Source organism: Arachis hypogaea, chromosome 2 (genome assembly GCF_003086295.3).
Source record: "Arachis hypogaea cultivar Tifrunner chromosome 2, arahy.Tifrunner.gnm2.J5K5, whole genome shotgun sequence".
Lineage (NCBI taxonomy): Eukaryota > Viridiplantae > Streptophyta > Magnoliopsida > Fabales > Fabaceae > Arachis > Arachis hypogaea.
The window spans coordinates 4,910,435-4,926,008 of record NC_092037.1 but is presented as its reverse complement, the minus strand read 5'-3'; the positions used below and the strand labels follow the sequence as shown (position 1 = coordinate 4,926,008).

The 15,574-nt window shown below is 25.9% G+C and overlaps 1 protein-coding gene across 1 annotated transcript; it reads right to left on the bottom strand.

The window, feature by feature from the left end:
* Positions 1-2,265: 2,265 nt before the first annotated feature.
* LOC112734124 (homeobox-leucine zipper protein ATHB-12) lies at positions 2,266-4,171 on the bottom strand. The gene is made up of 2 exons (XM_025783335.3): positions 3,304-4,171; positions 2,266-3,048 (listed from the first exon to the last, which is right to left on the bottom strand). The coding sequence occupies exons 1-2, from the start codon at positions 3,700-3,702 to the stop codon at positions 2,665-2,667; spliced, it is 783 nt and encodes a 260-aa protein (XP_025639120.1). The 5' UTR covers positions 3,703-4,171; the 3' UTR covers positions 2,266-2,664.
* Positions 4,172-15,574: the final 11,403 nt, after the last annotated feature.

Below are 15,574 nucleotides of genomic sequence, written 5' to 3'. Positions count from 1 at the left end.
ATGTGATAAAATATCAATTCAGTGGTGCCCTTATGAGAAGGGTATATCAGGATACATAATTATATATTATCAAATAAAGATTAATCATAAAATCTAAATTATGTGTATTGAAACTAGATATAAACCTTATTGCTCGGTTAGTAATAACAATTTAAATTACGTGCATAGTGGCTATTATTATATGGTAGTTATATAATTTTGATAATACTTAAAAATTTGAGTGTTTTTAAAAATTAAAATAATATTTTTTAATTATTTAAAAACATTTTTTAATTTGAAAAATAAAAGTAAAATTTTATTATAAAAAATACAAAATTGTGATCTTAATTGGATCTTTATAAATACAAAAATTCGTTCAATTGGATGTTTATATTTTTTTAATTTTGTAATTAGGTTTTTATTAATGTAAAAAATATTAGAGTTAACGAAAATTTTTTTGTAAAATTGAAGGTATCCATAATTAAGAATCTAATTAGATCTTTGACTACATGTTTTTTGAAAGAAATATTTCATTAATTTTAATATTTTTAACACAAAAAGAATCTAATTACGAAATTAAAAGTGGTGTAGAGATCCAACTGAAAGAAAAAATATAAAAATTTAATTGCAAATTTGATAAAATTATAGAGACTAATAGAATAATTAAATCTATTTTTCATATATTGTCAAAATTATATATCCATCGTAATCATTATAATAATAGTCACTATAGATTCCTTATTTAAATTTATACTCAATTGGTCATAGTATATTGAGTAAAATATTATTTTAGTTTATAATGGTGGAGTTAAATTCTAATTTTATTTTTAACATTCAAAATTTTTCTTTACGTAAATATTTTATTTTCTTCTATTTTTATTCCTTCTCAAAACTAAAAATATTTTCATCTAATTAGGACGTTGTCACTATCTAAAAGAAGAAGATAATGGCAAAAAGTGTATATTTTGAAGAAAAATTTTAATTTTTACAGAATAAAAAATTAAAATAAAACGAAATAAAATATTTAAAATAAAAATATAATATTTTAAAAGTTAAAAATTAAGACAATAATTTATTTTTTTATTTTATTATATTTATTGGAACTTCTAGAATTGTTTTTGTTCATTTCTTCTATTTATAAGCGAGATTCTGTAAATTACTATTTAAGAGAACTCAGGCATCGGTATTATATACTTATTAATTTAAGTGTTGGATGATTTGCCTATTTACTATTTTCATTTTCAAATCGTTAGAATCCCTGACCAAAAAAAAAAAAAAAAAATCGTTAGAATCACTACTACTCTCACAATTAAGATGTTGCTATCTAAAAGAAGATAATGGAAGAAAATTTAGAAACTTGTAGCATTTTTTATTTCCTCTATTTATAAACGAGATTTTCTAAATTACTATTTAAGAGAACTCAGATATCGATACTATAGACTTATTATTTTGGTGTTGGATGTATTTGCCTAACATAAGAATGCCACATTTCTTGAGAAGACAACCAGCTCCAATTGATGTTAGCATTCAAGAACAATATCAACCAATTATTTAGGACAATTTTTAATCATTATTCTATATGGACGTGACAAATTCATAACCCCAAAGAAAGAGAGAGAGAAGGATATGTGTTTGTGGTAGCTATGCTTTTCATTAATCAAAAATCAAATGCTATTTTCATATACTCTCTCCACACCCCTTAATGTGGGGTTTGGGGGCATGTGTTGCATGATTCTAGTTTTCTTATGTTTCAACTTTCAATTCTAATAACCACACAAGATTATTTAAGTTGTCTTTGTTTTAAATCTTTTAGAAAGTGATTTTACAATTTTATTTTTGTAATTTTTATATACATGGATGTATTAATTCATGGATCTTGATATCTTTTGTTGCTTTCCTTGAAGACTATGGATAATTTTTTAACTTTTCAAATTTTTTACCAAGTGAATTTTTGGGCAGGTTTTATTGTACAATAATTTAGTGGCAAAAATCACATTTTTGGTTTATAGATAACGTTTTTGGTTTTGTTTGGATCTAATAAAGTATCTTATGTATATTGTGACTCTAGATGCTTCTAGAAGTCAATTGAAATTTGTTTGTTAGTACTAATAATATATTTTTCTTGTGGATGAACATCTATAATAACTTCATTAAAATAAGCATTTCATTAAGAATTTAGTTACAAAAACTGGTTCTTGGAGGAATTCAATTAATTAAAAACTACACACTAATTATTTGATTACCAACCATTGTTTAAAAATTGTGTGTTTGTGCTGCAATATAATAGATCCTTAAAAGTCTCTATAGGATGATTCTTCATCATTTCATAGCAGAATTCAAATGCATAGTAGAAGCTGAAATTATTGGTTGATATGAACATGTGCATGAAAATAGCCTAGAGAACATTATTGTGGATGAAAACAAGAACATGTGAATTCAGTTCCCCCTATACACGCTCGTATATAATGATTATATGATAATTACAAAAGAAAAAAAGATGTGCCTTTTTGCCCATGTTCTGTTTCATGTTTCAGGATCAAAGTAATCAAGCGCGAAAGTTCACCTGAATTCGTAGGGCTAAAAACTCGACTCACAAACTCATGAACTCAATTGGGAAGCTAAATACATCATAAGCTGAGAAGAGTTTACGAGTTAACTCGAGGGTTTGACAACGCTGTAATTCCATCAGGACCAAAAGTCCCACCATTGGTAATCACTGGTTGATTGGCCTAAAAGATCATCAGAATCAAAATGACCCCAATCTTCTGGTGATGTCAAAGACCCATCACCATGATCATGAGCAAAATTCACAAGCCCATCTTCCAAGTTTCCAAAGTACTCAACTTTGATGCTTGTATCATCATCTGAAAGAGCACCACCACCACCACCACCACCACCACAAAGAACTGCATGTTCTGATGATCTTGCTGCCATTGATGATTGGCTTATTGGTTTGACCTTAAGTTCACTACCACTCTTGGTTGTGTCACCATTTTCTGATTCACTGTCCATGCTCTGAGTTTTCTTCTCCATTGATGGCTTCTGTATTAGATCATTCAGCTTCTGCAACTGTTTCAAAATCCCAATTAAATTTTATCAACAATAACCATCCATCTAGTAACATTGTAACAACATCTTCATAAATCATAGAAAATACTACAGTTTAAACTTTAAGAAAATTTTCAAGTATTGCAGTGTTTATTTTAAACCTTTTAATCTCAATTATAAACAATATATATATGAATTAAGATCAACAACTAAAATCATTAGAATACCAATGTTTCTGGAATACTTGAAACTTTTCCTAAACTATTAAAGTAGTACCTGAATTAGTAATGCTTGTTTCTCCTTCTTGAGTGACTCAAACCTTGAAGCCAAATTGTTGTAATTGTTTCTGAGAATGGTGTAATCTCTCTCAAGTTGCTTTGACTTCCACCTTGCTCTCTTGTTCTGAAACCAAATAGCAACTTGTCTTGGCTGCAAACCAAGCTCCCTTGCAAGTTGAAGCTTCTTCTTTGGCTCAAGCCTTGACTCAGTCTCAAATATTGATTCCAATGACTTGATTTGATCATCACTGAACCTCCTTGTATTGTTGCTGTTGTTGTTCTTCTTCTTCCTACAAATCATCATGGATGAAATTGATGAAGATGATGCTGCTGGTGCTGGTGGAGTTTCAATACCTTCACAAACTTCTGCTGCTGATGAATATGTTGCATATTCCATTTGGTCAAACACCTGGTGTGCAAGAACCTTATGAAGGATAATATAATAGAGATAGGTGAATTTAGAGAGGGATATTTTTTAATTTTTTGTTTTTGTTATGGGAGTGTGTGCCTAGTGATATATATGTGTGAGTCAATCAATTGGGCTTAGGTTATTGGTGTTCCTATCATATCTATATATCTGTGGTGGAGTATTTTGGGGTCAGAATGAAACTAACTCAAGTTCATATGGGTTTAATTTATATCCAAAGATTTGAAAATATGGTACTGTTTATGGAACACAAGAAAAAAGAGAGTGCAATTCCACCTGTGCCTAGTGAATATTACATATGTTCCCCCCTTTTTTTCTTATCTCTTTCTCATGTTTATGCATCTATATCAATGTATACTCTTTTTTTTTTTTTGTTAACTTTTGAGATAAACACTAAGCCATATCTCTCTATTCTCTATGCTTGTTTGGCTTGGCTCAAAGGAGCTTGCTTGATGCTTCAATTATAAAATAGATATATACTATATAGGTAGGCTTAATCATATATATAGTTGGGTTTTTATAATATACTTTTTTTAGGTAATTTTTTATATTAAATAAAATTTTATAATCAAATCCTTAATTTTAAAAAATAAACTTTATATAGTTCAGTAACTTACTATCTGATTTTGTATTATTCAATTCAAATAAAAAATTTTGTAACAATAAATTATTATAAGGACTTAACTATTTCCTTATATTGTAAATAATTGTGCAATTATAACCATACACATGCATTAAAAAAATATTAATTGAAAGTTCTAATTTTATTGTCTTAATTATCTTTCTAATTGTTAAATGAGTAAAAAAATTTAAGTATATAATTTTTTGAAAAATAAAACGTAAAAATGTCAAAACTTTCTTGATTTAGAAATTAGGAGAATCTGTTAGAATTTTTATTTATTTTTAAAAGTAAAAGGTATATTATCCTTACTAACTTTCATATTATTCTTATAATTTTCATTTATTTAATAAAGTTATTAGTGAAAATTAATCTAATTGTTTAGATGAATACTTATATGTTATAAAATAAGAATTTAAAATTAGACACTTATTTAAATCGGAATAAGGGGTACAATTTTATTTTTAGAGCTAAGATAAAATAAAAATAAAAAAAATTAAATCAAAGATATTTAAGGAAAAATTGATTTAATTCACCTACACTCTATGATATATATATTTAAAAATGTGTGATCACATTTCACTTTTCAACTTATTACAAGTGTTACTCTTAATTATTTCTCTTATTTTAACCACATTTTTAATGATTTATGTGAGTGAGAATGCAGCATTTAATATTCATTTTGGTCACTATCACTGTCATCATCCTTTTTAGCTTCAAGGTTTTGTCGTTGATAATCTGTGATCGGTTTACATGATTCACGTTAATAACTGAAACTTTCATTTTATATTAAAATATTAGTTCAACAATAATTATTGTCAATTTAATAATTTTAAATGATACCATCTTTCTTTCACAATATATTAGACTATCAATAGTTTGTTATTATATATATATGAACAAGTGGTATGTGCTTTCGGAAAATTAAACTTACGGGTTTAGTCAAGTTTTATTTTATTCATTCATTTTAAAATTTTCAAGGCTAAAGCCTTTTCTTAACATAATGATGATGCATGTGTTTTAGGGGTATAATAAGAATGTTTAAATACATTATAAAATTATGTTTGCGCTTATAGTGTGGAAATCGTGGAAACTTTATAGTGTAATTAAATAGATAAATAAAGTTTATGGTAGGTCAGGTTAAAGAATTATATGGCCAGGTCTTTTCACTTTTAATTTGATTTTACTTTATAAATTGCAGTAATAAAGTATTTTGCATAGTTTACATCACTTACTTATTAAGTTATACATACATACATTAATACATGATTACATGCATATATATATATAATCTATCCTTAATTAAGCGTTTACTTTTAAATATTTACTTGACTTAAGGAAATGATGATGTGAGTATATTAAAGTTATAAAAATTAAAATTAATTTATAAAATTACTTTTACCATTAATAATTACTCTCTTTGATAAGTATTTCACTCACTTATTAAGGAATATGATTATTGGAGAAAACCCAATTAATATTACATTCATTTAGTAAGCAGTCCTTTTTGGTAAATTTTTTTAATATTTTGTAGAATTAATATTTAAATTGGTATCTGAAAATTTTAATTTATTCTATTTGCTTTTTTAATTTGACAAACAGCGATTCATATTAGTTTTTGGTCAAATTTTTATTACAAAACCATTAACAACATATTAAGATAAATTGATGGTCGTCATGTTGAACTCTAATGATTTTTTAACATGAGAATTAAAATTTTTTTATCTTAATTTACTCTCTAAAAAATCTTTAAAATCATTAAGTGAAATTAGAATTAGGGTTTTAACAATTGCTTTATAGAAAATAAATTGAGATAAAAAAATTGTAGTTATCATTTTAAACTGTCATTAAAATTTAATAGGACAGTTATTAGTCCATTTCAGTATTATGTTAACGATTTTGTGACTAAAATAAAGTTAGAAACTAATATGAGTCACAAATATTAAGTTTGAGGACTAAATTAAATAAATTAAAACTTTGGAGATCAGATTGAGGAGCGAGTATAATTTCAAATATTAATCCGAGTATTAATTCTATTTTATATTTGATACAACAACAATAACAAAGTTTTGTCTCTCTAGATGGGATCGGCTACATGAATCAAACGACGCCATTACGCTCTGTCATGTATCATGTCTACAGAGAAACTGTTTACATGTAGATCTCGTTTGACCACCTCATGGATAGATGATCTTCTTAAGTCTTCCTCTGTCTTTCGCCCCTTGTCCATCTTCCATCTCATCTACCTTCCTGACTGGGTGTTATATCGGTCTTCTTCTCACACGTCCAAACCACCTGAAACGCGATTTAACCATCTTTTCCACAATGGGTGCCCTTATATCTTCGTTCCTTATTTTATCCAATCGCGTATGACCACTCATCCATCTCAACATCTTCATCTCTCTGCCACACTCAACTTATGTTCGTGCTCCCCTTTGGCCGCCCAACACTCCGTACCATAAAGCATAGCCGGTTTTATAGCGGTGTGATAGAATTTACATTTAAGTTTTAAATGTACTTTTTTGTCGCATATAAAACCAGATGTACTCTACCATTTTGACTAACCTGCTTGGATCTTATGTTTTACATCATATTCAAATTATTACGAACTTATATTTTCATATTTTAAAAATTAAAAATACTTTAAAAGCACCTATGAAAATACTTTTTAAAATTAGTTTATATATATTTTTAAATTAAATAATTTAATATAACCTTATATATATTAATGAATATCTGCTCTATATTATATTTATGTCTACTAAAATTATTTTAAATGTTTAAAATAATTTTACCAAATTAATTTTTATTATTTATACTTATTAAAAATCATTTTTATTTGGGTTTGTTAAAAATAGCTGCTACATTTTTTGAAAAACTAAAATTTTAACAAACTAATCAACTTGGGTTGGTCAAGTGGTCAGCTCACTCGTCCGCTTAAGCAAGTGTCGGGAGTTCGAATTCTGCCTTGTGCATGCAGCAACTCATTGGCCAGCGACAGACCCTTAAATGGAGCTTAAATCCGTGACGTATTAGTCCTTGACCTGTTGGGGTGGAGGATACTATGAAAAACCAAAAAAAAAAAATTAACAAACTAAACATAGAAATGACAATTATTTATACAAAGATAAATTTTCAAAAGAAAACATTTAATTAAGAATGAAAAAAGTATGTAATGTGATAATTAATGAAAATATCATATAGCTTGACCTGAAGTAGTTGTGTTTATGAATTAACATAAGTTTATAAATATGTTAATAAATTATATATGATGGGATTCACTGGAGAATCTTCACTTTATTTGAATAATAGTACCCTCATATAAATAAGCATTTATTATTGCCTTCGACTCAGAGCAGGGGCATCAATGACACATATAAACCCTTCAATAAATAGAATCAAACAACCACCGTGCATAATAATTTATTGATAGAAGTAGCACTTAGAAGGATTATTGAATAAATTAATAATATAACCCGAATGGCCTATTGAACCAATACGTTAGCACTTATGTCACATTTCTTATAAGGGTTTAATTTGTGTATAGAATATGGATGTAATTTGTTAATGACATGACACATGTATCTAGTAATGACCATTAATTTGAATCAAAACTTTGCTCATAATGATAGATTATATAACAAATTAAATGTCACCGAGATCATAATAAATTATGAAAGTTTTTAGGAAAACCGCTTGTGTGAAAAACATCTCCTATTGCACATGGTTTTTTAATGTTAGAGTATGTTTTAGGATATTATATATTAATATAATATTTAGATATATTTTATGTTGATTTAGTTTATTTTAATATTGGATTGATTTTATTATTATATTTGGATTATATATTTAATCTACAAATAGATAATTCTTATTGTATATATAATCTTATCATAAATTTCATTTGACATGATATCAAAGTTATATATTTTGAGCATTTTAAGATATTTTAGTTGTCTCAAGCTCTCTGTTAAAAACAAGTATGCTTCCAAGTCCTATAAATTGTCCTATCATGCATTAAATCTGTTAGTATTTCTAGAATTGAATTGTTATCGATAAGACCAATATTTTCGTATTCTAACCGTTTTGTGTATTTTTCAAGTTCCTATAATTCCATTTGCATTCATAGTTCTCACAATTTTTATAAACTTAGGTCTGGCAATACTAATCTGTGGATATTTAGGCTATTTAAAAAATTTTAAAAGTAATTTTTTTAAGTTTTTAATTTATGAAAATGAGGATTATTAATATCGGGTACAATTTTTAAAATCAAATTATTTCTTTTTAAGAAGCTATTTAGGAGTTTATAAAGAAGTTAAAAAAAATAACTTCTCTCATAATGTTATTACTTTTTATCACATTTATATAAAATAAATATTTTTAGAACTAAAAATTCAAACACAAAATAACTTATTTATAAGTTATTTTTAGTATAATCATTTATTGTTTAAACTATTTTTTTCAAAAGTAGCTTAAAAGTAGAATGAAGTGAACTATAGATAAGATACAAATTTAAATTTAATCCTACTCAATTTATTTGCACACTTAATATATTATAATATGTACTTAAAAAATATTATTTATGTATAATAAAATTGATGAAAATCAAAATTATATTTTTTGTAATTTTAATATGAATTTTATTATTATTTTGTTGTTTTAAATTTTAATTTAGACTTGATTTTATATTTTTTATTTTATTAATATATTTATAAAATATAAAATAATTAAATATTGTATTAAAATAATGTATGGTGCAGGTAGAATCTAGATCAAGAAATTCTAAATTTACAAGTAAAATAAAATAAAATTAAAAAAAATTTAAATTCACCAATAGAATTAGAAAGAGTATAAATTTTATTCTATCTTATCTTTTTTATTTTTTTTATTTTTTACAGTATTTCTCAACCTAATAAATTAATAACTAATTTAAATTCTTAATATTTATTTAAGTAGACGAGTGAATTAATCACTCGACCAACCCAAATTACTGCGGTGTTATTTGTACTATGAGCTTTTGCATTTCTGTCTATTCTCTGAGTTTATCGCCATAAAATAGACCAAAATTTTGAAAATGAAAAGAGCTCAAACCTTGCAACAAAATTGAGCTAAATTATTGAGCCGCTGGCTAGCATTCATTAATTTGGCTAATGACAAAGACAGAGTACGAGAGAGATAGAGAGGTTAGGTTGAGTCATTATCACCAACAGTCGCTACACACAACGTGCCCCTCTTTCATTATTCACTTTGAATATTTTCCTTTTCCATTTTTTTTAAATTGTAAAAAAAAATTAAAGAAAAAAAAATTCCCCATCCCCATTTCGTTATCATTATTCAAAGCACCCCCTTAAAAAAATATTTTTCAATAAAAAAAGAATTGAGTTAGAAATGTACACATTATTTGTTGTCCAATCAAATAAGTTCCCAAGAGACACGAATCTGTCTCTCTGTCAAGGAACGACCAATGAGAAGACGCCACATCACTGGGGTCAAAACATAGTACCCCCCATTACGTCGTCTTTTTCTTTGTTTGGAGCATTTTCTTGATTTTTTGTGAGTGTACGTGTCAAAATTCTGTTGAAAGCAAAGGTGGAAAATCACATCTTTGACACGTGGCACTGTTGGATCCAAATATCGTAGCTTGTTTAGACTCTGATTCGTGGGGACAAGGCATTTCTTGCGGTACACGTGTCTTCATCACTTTTTTTTTTTTTATCTTTGTCTACCTCATTGACACGTAATTTGTTGCCTTTCATATTATGGGTAATAATAATTATTTTATTGAAATTGATTAGACAAAAGCTTTTTTTTTTTTAAACATTAGTACTAGGACTACTACTACTGCTGCCTTTTCTTCTTATCAAGAATTTGTTGTTGCTTCTTCTTATATAATTGTTAATCTACAATTCTTCTAATAAGCATTTGGTTTTGCTTATGCTTAAATTGTTGCTTAGTTTTTAGTTTTGATGTAACCACAATGTAAAACATTTTAAATAATTGTACAATTATATTTTTTTTGAATAATTATTTTTATAATTAATATAAAAAATTATTTTATACTAATAATATATTAAAATTAAATTCTGATTTAGTAGTAAAAAATTTTCGTAGTATATATAAGATGCCTTCAAGTCTTTCAGTATTTTTTAGGTATTTTAACAATTTTAATAATTAATATCAATTATAAAATATATATGATTTAGAAATACAATAATATTATATATCTTACAGTTTTATTTTATATATATATCTTTCCTTTGTCTTGTTTAATTTGATTATTGGATAATGACAAGTGATGGCACATAACTTTTACAAGATTGAGTGATATGGCACAATTGAATTAACATGCTAACTATAAATTAACACTACACCTAATAATGGGGTATATAATAATATTAGAGCTACTTTGAAATATAAGCTGGATAAATAATATATATTAAATAATTATACATGGAATTAGTAGCTTCTAGATTATTGCTTGATTCACATCCAAATTTTTTCTTTTGTTTTTATTCTTTTAAATATGAATTCTATTAAGTAAGTTCGAAACAAACATGAATATCCCTATTATCAATTTAATTCGGGATGCGGATAATTAATGCGGATATACAGATATTATCCGATTCATACGCAGCCTATTAATAAGAGAGACATATATAGTTATATTTTTAATATATTTTTTTAAATAAGAATTTTTTTACATTTATTTAAATTATAGATTTTTTTTTAATTTGGATCATGCTAAATTTATTTTTTTGTTTCAATAAAAATTTAATTTTAGACCTTTTTATTATAACAATTCTAATATTATATCATGTTAGCACTTCTTTTTTTTTAATTTAAATTAATAAAAAAATTATATAAATAATTATATCTCTAATATTAAATAAAAAAAATCTTATTCCAAAAGTGTTTTGAATTAACAAATTTTATGTTGTATGCACAAAAAAAAAGGGTTAATAAGATGGATTATGATACCATGTTGTATATATGTAGTGCTTCCAATGGGTTAAATACAATATATGTATGTATATAACATTGAAAAGGAACAAAACCTGATATTGCCAACCTAATAATTTGTACAAATAATAAGAATGTCTTGTTGTCGTTTTATTATTTTTTCGCTATTGCTTTCAAACAGTTCCCCTAAGTTTGGTCTTTGTCTAGTTCCTCCACATTTGGACAACTTAAATAATCATTAGTCATGTACGTGTATAATATATGTGGCCAAAAATTTGTGATAGTCATAGGACTAATCGTAAAATAATGGGTTCATATTTATCATCATAGTGAAGACTTTTTAATTTCATGATGAACCTACTCTTATGTATGTTGAAAGGAAATTATTATTGCATGTAATTAAGGTAGCTAGATAGTAAGGAATAATAAGTAAAAAAGATGATTTGTTAGAGAGTTTGATACGTGTATATTGAGAAGTTGATATGATTATGGTTTTGATATTTTTAAAAGTTTGGCTAAGGATGGAGAAAAATAGAGGCTAATCCTTATTAGAGGTAGAGGGGGAATTAAGGAACATATATGTATAGATACATCAAAAAGGAATGAATCTAATTATGTTTTGTTGATGAAAAAGTAATTAGAAATATGTTTGGTCATATTATTATGTATTGTTTATAATATTAGCTTTTGAAATTTTTTTTAATAGTATATCAAACATATAATTATTTATATATTTTTTTCTTTATTTTTAGTTAGAATATTAATTTTATATTACTGTGTTTAATTTTTTTTTAAATAGACAAAAAATAAATGAAATGAATGTTAGATATAATATTAGATTTCATATATTTTTTATCTATTAATTTAAATTTTTAGAATAAGTACTTTTATAAAAATAGAAATCAAAATATACTTGGGAGTAATTTAAATATTTTTGGATGAAACAATTTTTTTTTTGTTTGAGCGTCTTGTCTAGTATATTTTTTTGGAAGAACAAAAATATAATTGTTCCAGGCCGGCCTGCCTGAGGCAGCGCCCTGGTCTGAGTGGCCGATCTGGTGAATTGCTGATAACCAATCTAAGAAAAACATCCGGACATTTTCTCTCCTCCAACAAGGTTCATGATAGTTGGGAGGAGAAATTTTTTTGAAAAGTACAATTATCCTGTGGGACCCGTCCTAAGACACAGGGTATATAAGGTAGGAGAGGGTCTTACCCCTCCTCAGAGATACGTCACTATCTACCCACCTATTCTGCCATTTGTACAGATTCTAACTTGAGCGTCGGAGTCCTCTTTGCAGGTGGCTCCCCCTCTACACCGCAACAGTTCGAAAGATCGCGAGGCTCCAGTCCATCACCTTTCGACACCGACTCGGGAGATCCGCTTGTCCACCGGCAGCCAGGTCCATATTTCTCCACATCTTGCTCACCTTACCAACTCGACCCATTTGGCACGCGAACAACCGAACAATAATAAAAATTATATATCAAACAAATTATTACTCATCATATTTATATTTATACTTCAAATACAATTTTTTTCAAAAACAATATCTTGGAACGGTAAAGTGGAAAAAATTGAGCACTTTATATCTCCATTATTTTATCTATATATGTTAATATATACCAAAAAAAATCTATATAAAATAAAAGAGGAAGGAAATTTGTAAAAAATCTATATAAAATAAAAGAGGAAGGAAATTTGTTTTTATTTTTTACTTTGTTTTCATAAAAAAAAATAATGAACATATAAAAATTGAAAGAGAACATTTCTAAATTAGGCAAAGAACATAGAAAAATGCAAGAATATGATGTTAACATAACAAAATAGTTGAGTATATACTCCCTGATAAACTAATTGTAGTATAATAATATATAAAAATAATCCCACAGAATAATATCTTACATGACTCCAATTCAATATATATATATATATATAATCATGTAGGACACAAGACCACCTATGATAGGAGGACATATCAAACTTCTATATACTAGAACATTCAAGCCAAAGAGATTTTATATTAAATTATTTTTTATATTCTTCTTGTTTCAAAGACTATACTAGAAATAGCAATAGGCCGAGGATCAAAATTAAAACAAAGTCCAGGCTGTTCTTTCCTTTTCCTGTTGGTCTTCTTAGATTCTTTGTTCTTTTGTTGCAAATTACTGTTCTATGTTGCAATCAACTTCGACGTAATATAAAGTATTTGTTTTATAATATAGTAAAGTATTCATACTTTTAATTAATTAATTAATTATATCATTTTATATAATTTGTAATATCATACTAGCGAAAATAAAAGTAATTATTTAAATCGATCTTTTAAATTTTTAAATTCAAATACTTTAGTCTTTTAGGCTTTGAAATACTAAGGGTTTGTTTTAGAAGCTTCAAAAGTAATTTTTTGAATTTTTGATTTATGAAAAATAATAGTATTAATGTCTGGTATGCTGACAAAACCAAATTGCAGCTTTTTAAGAAGTTATTTAAAAACTTAAAAAACAAAATTGCAGCTTTCTAAGAAGTTATTTAAAAGTTTATAGAGAAGTTAAAAAAAATTACTTCTCTCATATTAAAAAACTTTTATCACATTTCTTTTAAAATAAGCACTTTTAAAATTAAAAATTCAAATACAAAATAACTTATTTATAATTAACTTTTAATATAGTCATTTATTATTTAAACTATTTTTTTTAAAAACGCTTAATTAAGCAACTTTTTCAAACTGAGCCTAAAAATAATTCTTAATATTTATTTTTGTTAGACAATACACTTCTTTTTCATTAGTCACCCAATATAAAACGTTAACTCGATCACACACGTAGTCATCAAGTGTCTACTTATTTAAATTGAACAACTTAGTTCTTAAAGAATAAAAAAAATCTGAACAGTCCTTAAAAATTTTTAAAAATTATAAAATAACTTTTTAAATATTTTTAATTTTTTTCAAAATAAACATAAAAAATATTCCTAAGTGAAAATATAATTAGTAACTACTTTTATTCAATAACTGGATTTACTTTTTCACATTTTTTTCTTCTATTTTTGTTGTCTTGCATCAAATGTAGGTTGAGCGATTTAGGCAATATAAGGCCATATAAGTCTCCACCAATAGAATAAGATAGAAGGCTCTTGAAAGGATGAAATGTGTCTACAAGGTTTGGAGACTTATAAATCAATAGTAAAACTTGTTCACAAAATTATTTGGTGTCTTTTTTTTAAGAAAAAACCTATAAGTCTATCGAAAAAGTTCTACTACACTTTTCCCTTGAAGAAATTTTTTTATTGGTTAATATTAGAGAAAAAAATTTAAAAGGTATGGCTCTAATATTATCTTTTTGTTTGTGTTAGGTATAGTTCTATTTCTAAGACAAAAGCCCGTTAGCCCCTTTTTTTTGTTAGTTAGCTTACACCCTATATATTTACTAGAGTATATATTTAAATAGATTTTTAAAAAATTGTGTCAAAAATGTTTTTGTTTTTAAATTTTTTTTATTATATTAAGATTTTTAAACTTTATAAAAATAAGACAAAAATTCTTATATTATTTAAATTTGTTGTTTTTATTTAGACAAATAAATTTTTAAAAATATAATAAAAAAATTATATATCTTACTTTTGTAAAATATATAAATCTCAATGTAATAAAAAATATTTTGGGCGAAACTTTTTAAGACCTATTTTACGGTATCTTTGCTTGCTTATCTTCAATATATATATATATATATATATATATATATATATATATATAATGTGCTTATCCTCAATTTGTTTGGTTCTTTAGCCCTGTTTAAGTTGGCTGGACCAAGAAAAAACAAATATCATGGAAGTAAAATCATAAAATATGGGCCAAATAAGTTCAACCCAATCAAGATCATAATGGGCTCACAAAAAAAGAGGAATAATATTTTTTGGACTAGGGAATCATCTTTTTTAAAGTTTGGCTGTGGCTGAAAAGGGAGTCTGATCATGGACCAAAAATAAAACAGTAGGAGCAATATTGGACCAAAATCCGTTAAAAAAAAACCAAAACAAAAACCAACGATTAGGGTTTTCCGTTTTTTTTTTTTAATATTAATCAACGATTTTTTGAAAAAAAAAAAGGGTGACACCATGTCCATGTTTCCATCATAAAATAAAATATTATAGTCGTATAATTATGATTATAACTAGTGATTCTAAAAAATTTTGACACAAAATAATATAATATGGCAACAAAATAAATTTCATAACAAATAAAAAAGTCAAATTTAATAACA

Excerpts from the sequence above, each read along its gene's own strand:
- LOC112734124 (XM_025783335.3), bottom strand. The coding sequence starts at position 3,702 with ATGGAATATGCAACATATTCATCAGCAGCAGAAGTTTGTGAAGGTATT. Across the intron at positions 3,049-3,303 it reads AACAAGCATTACTAATTCAG|TTGCAGAAGCTGAATGATCT; the intron begins GTACTACTTTAA and ends ATTTTGAAACAG.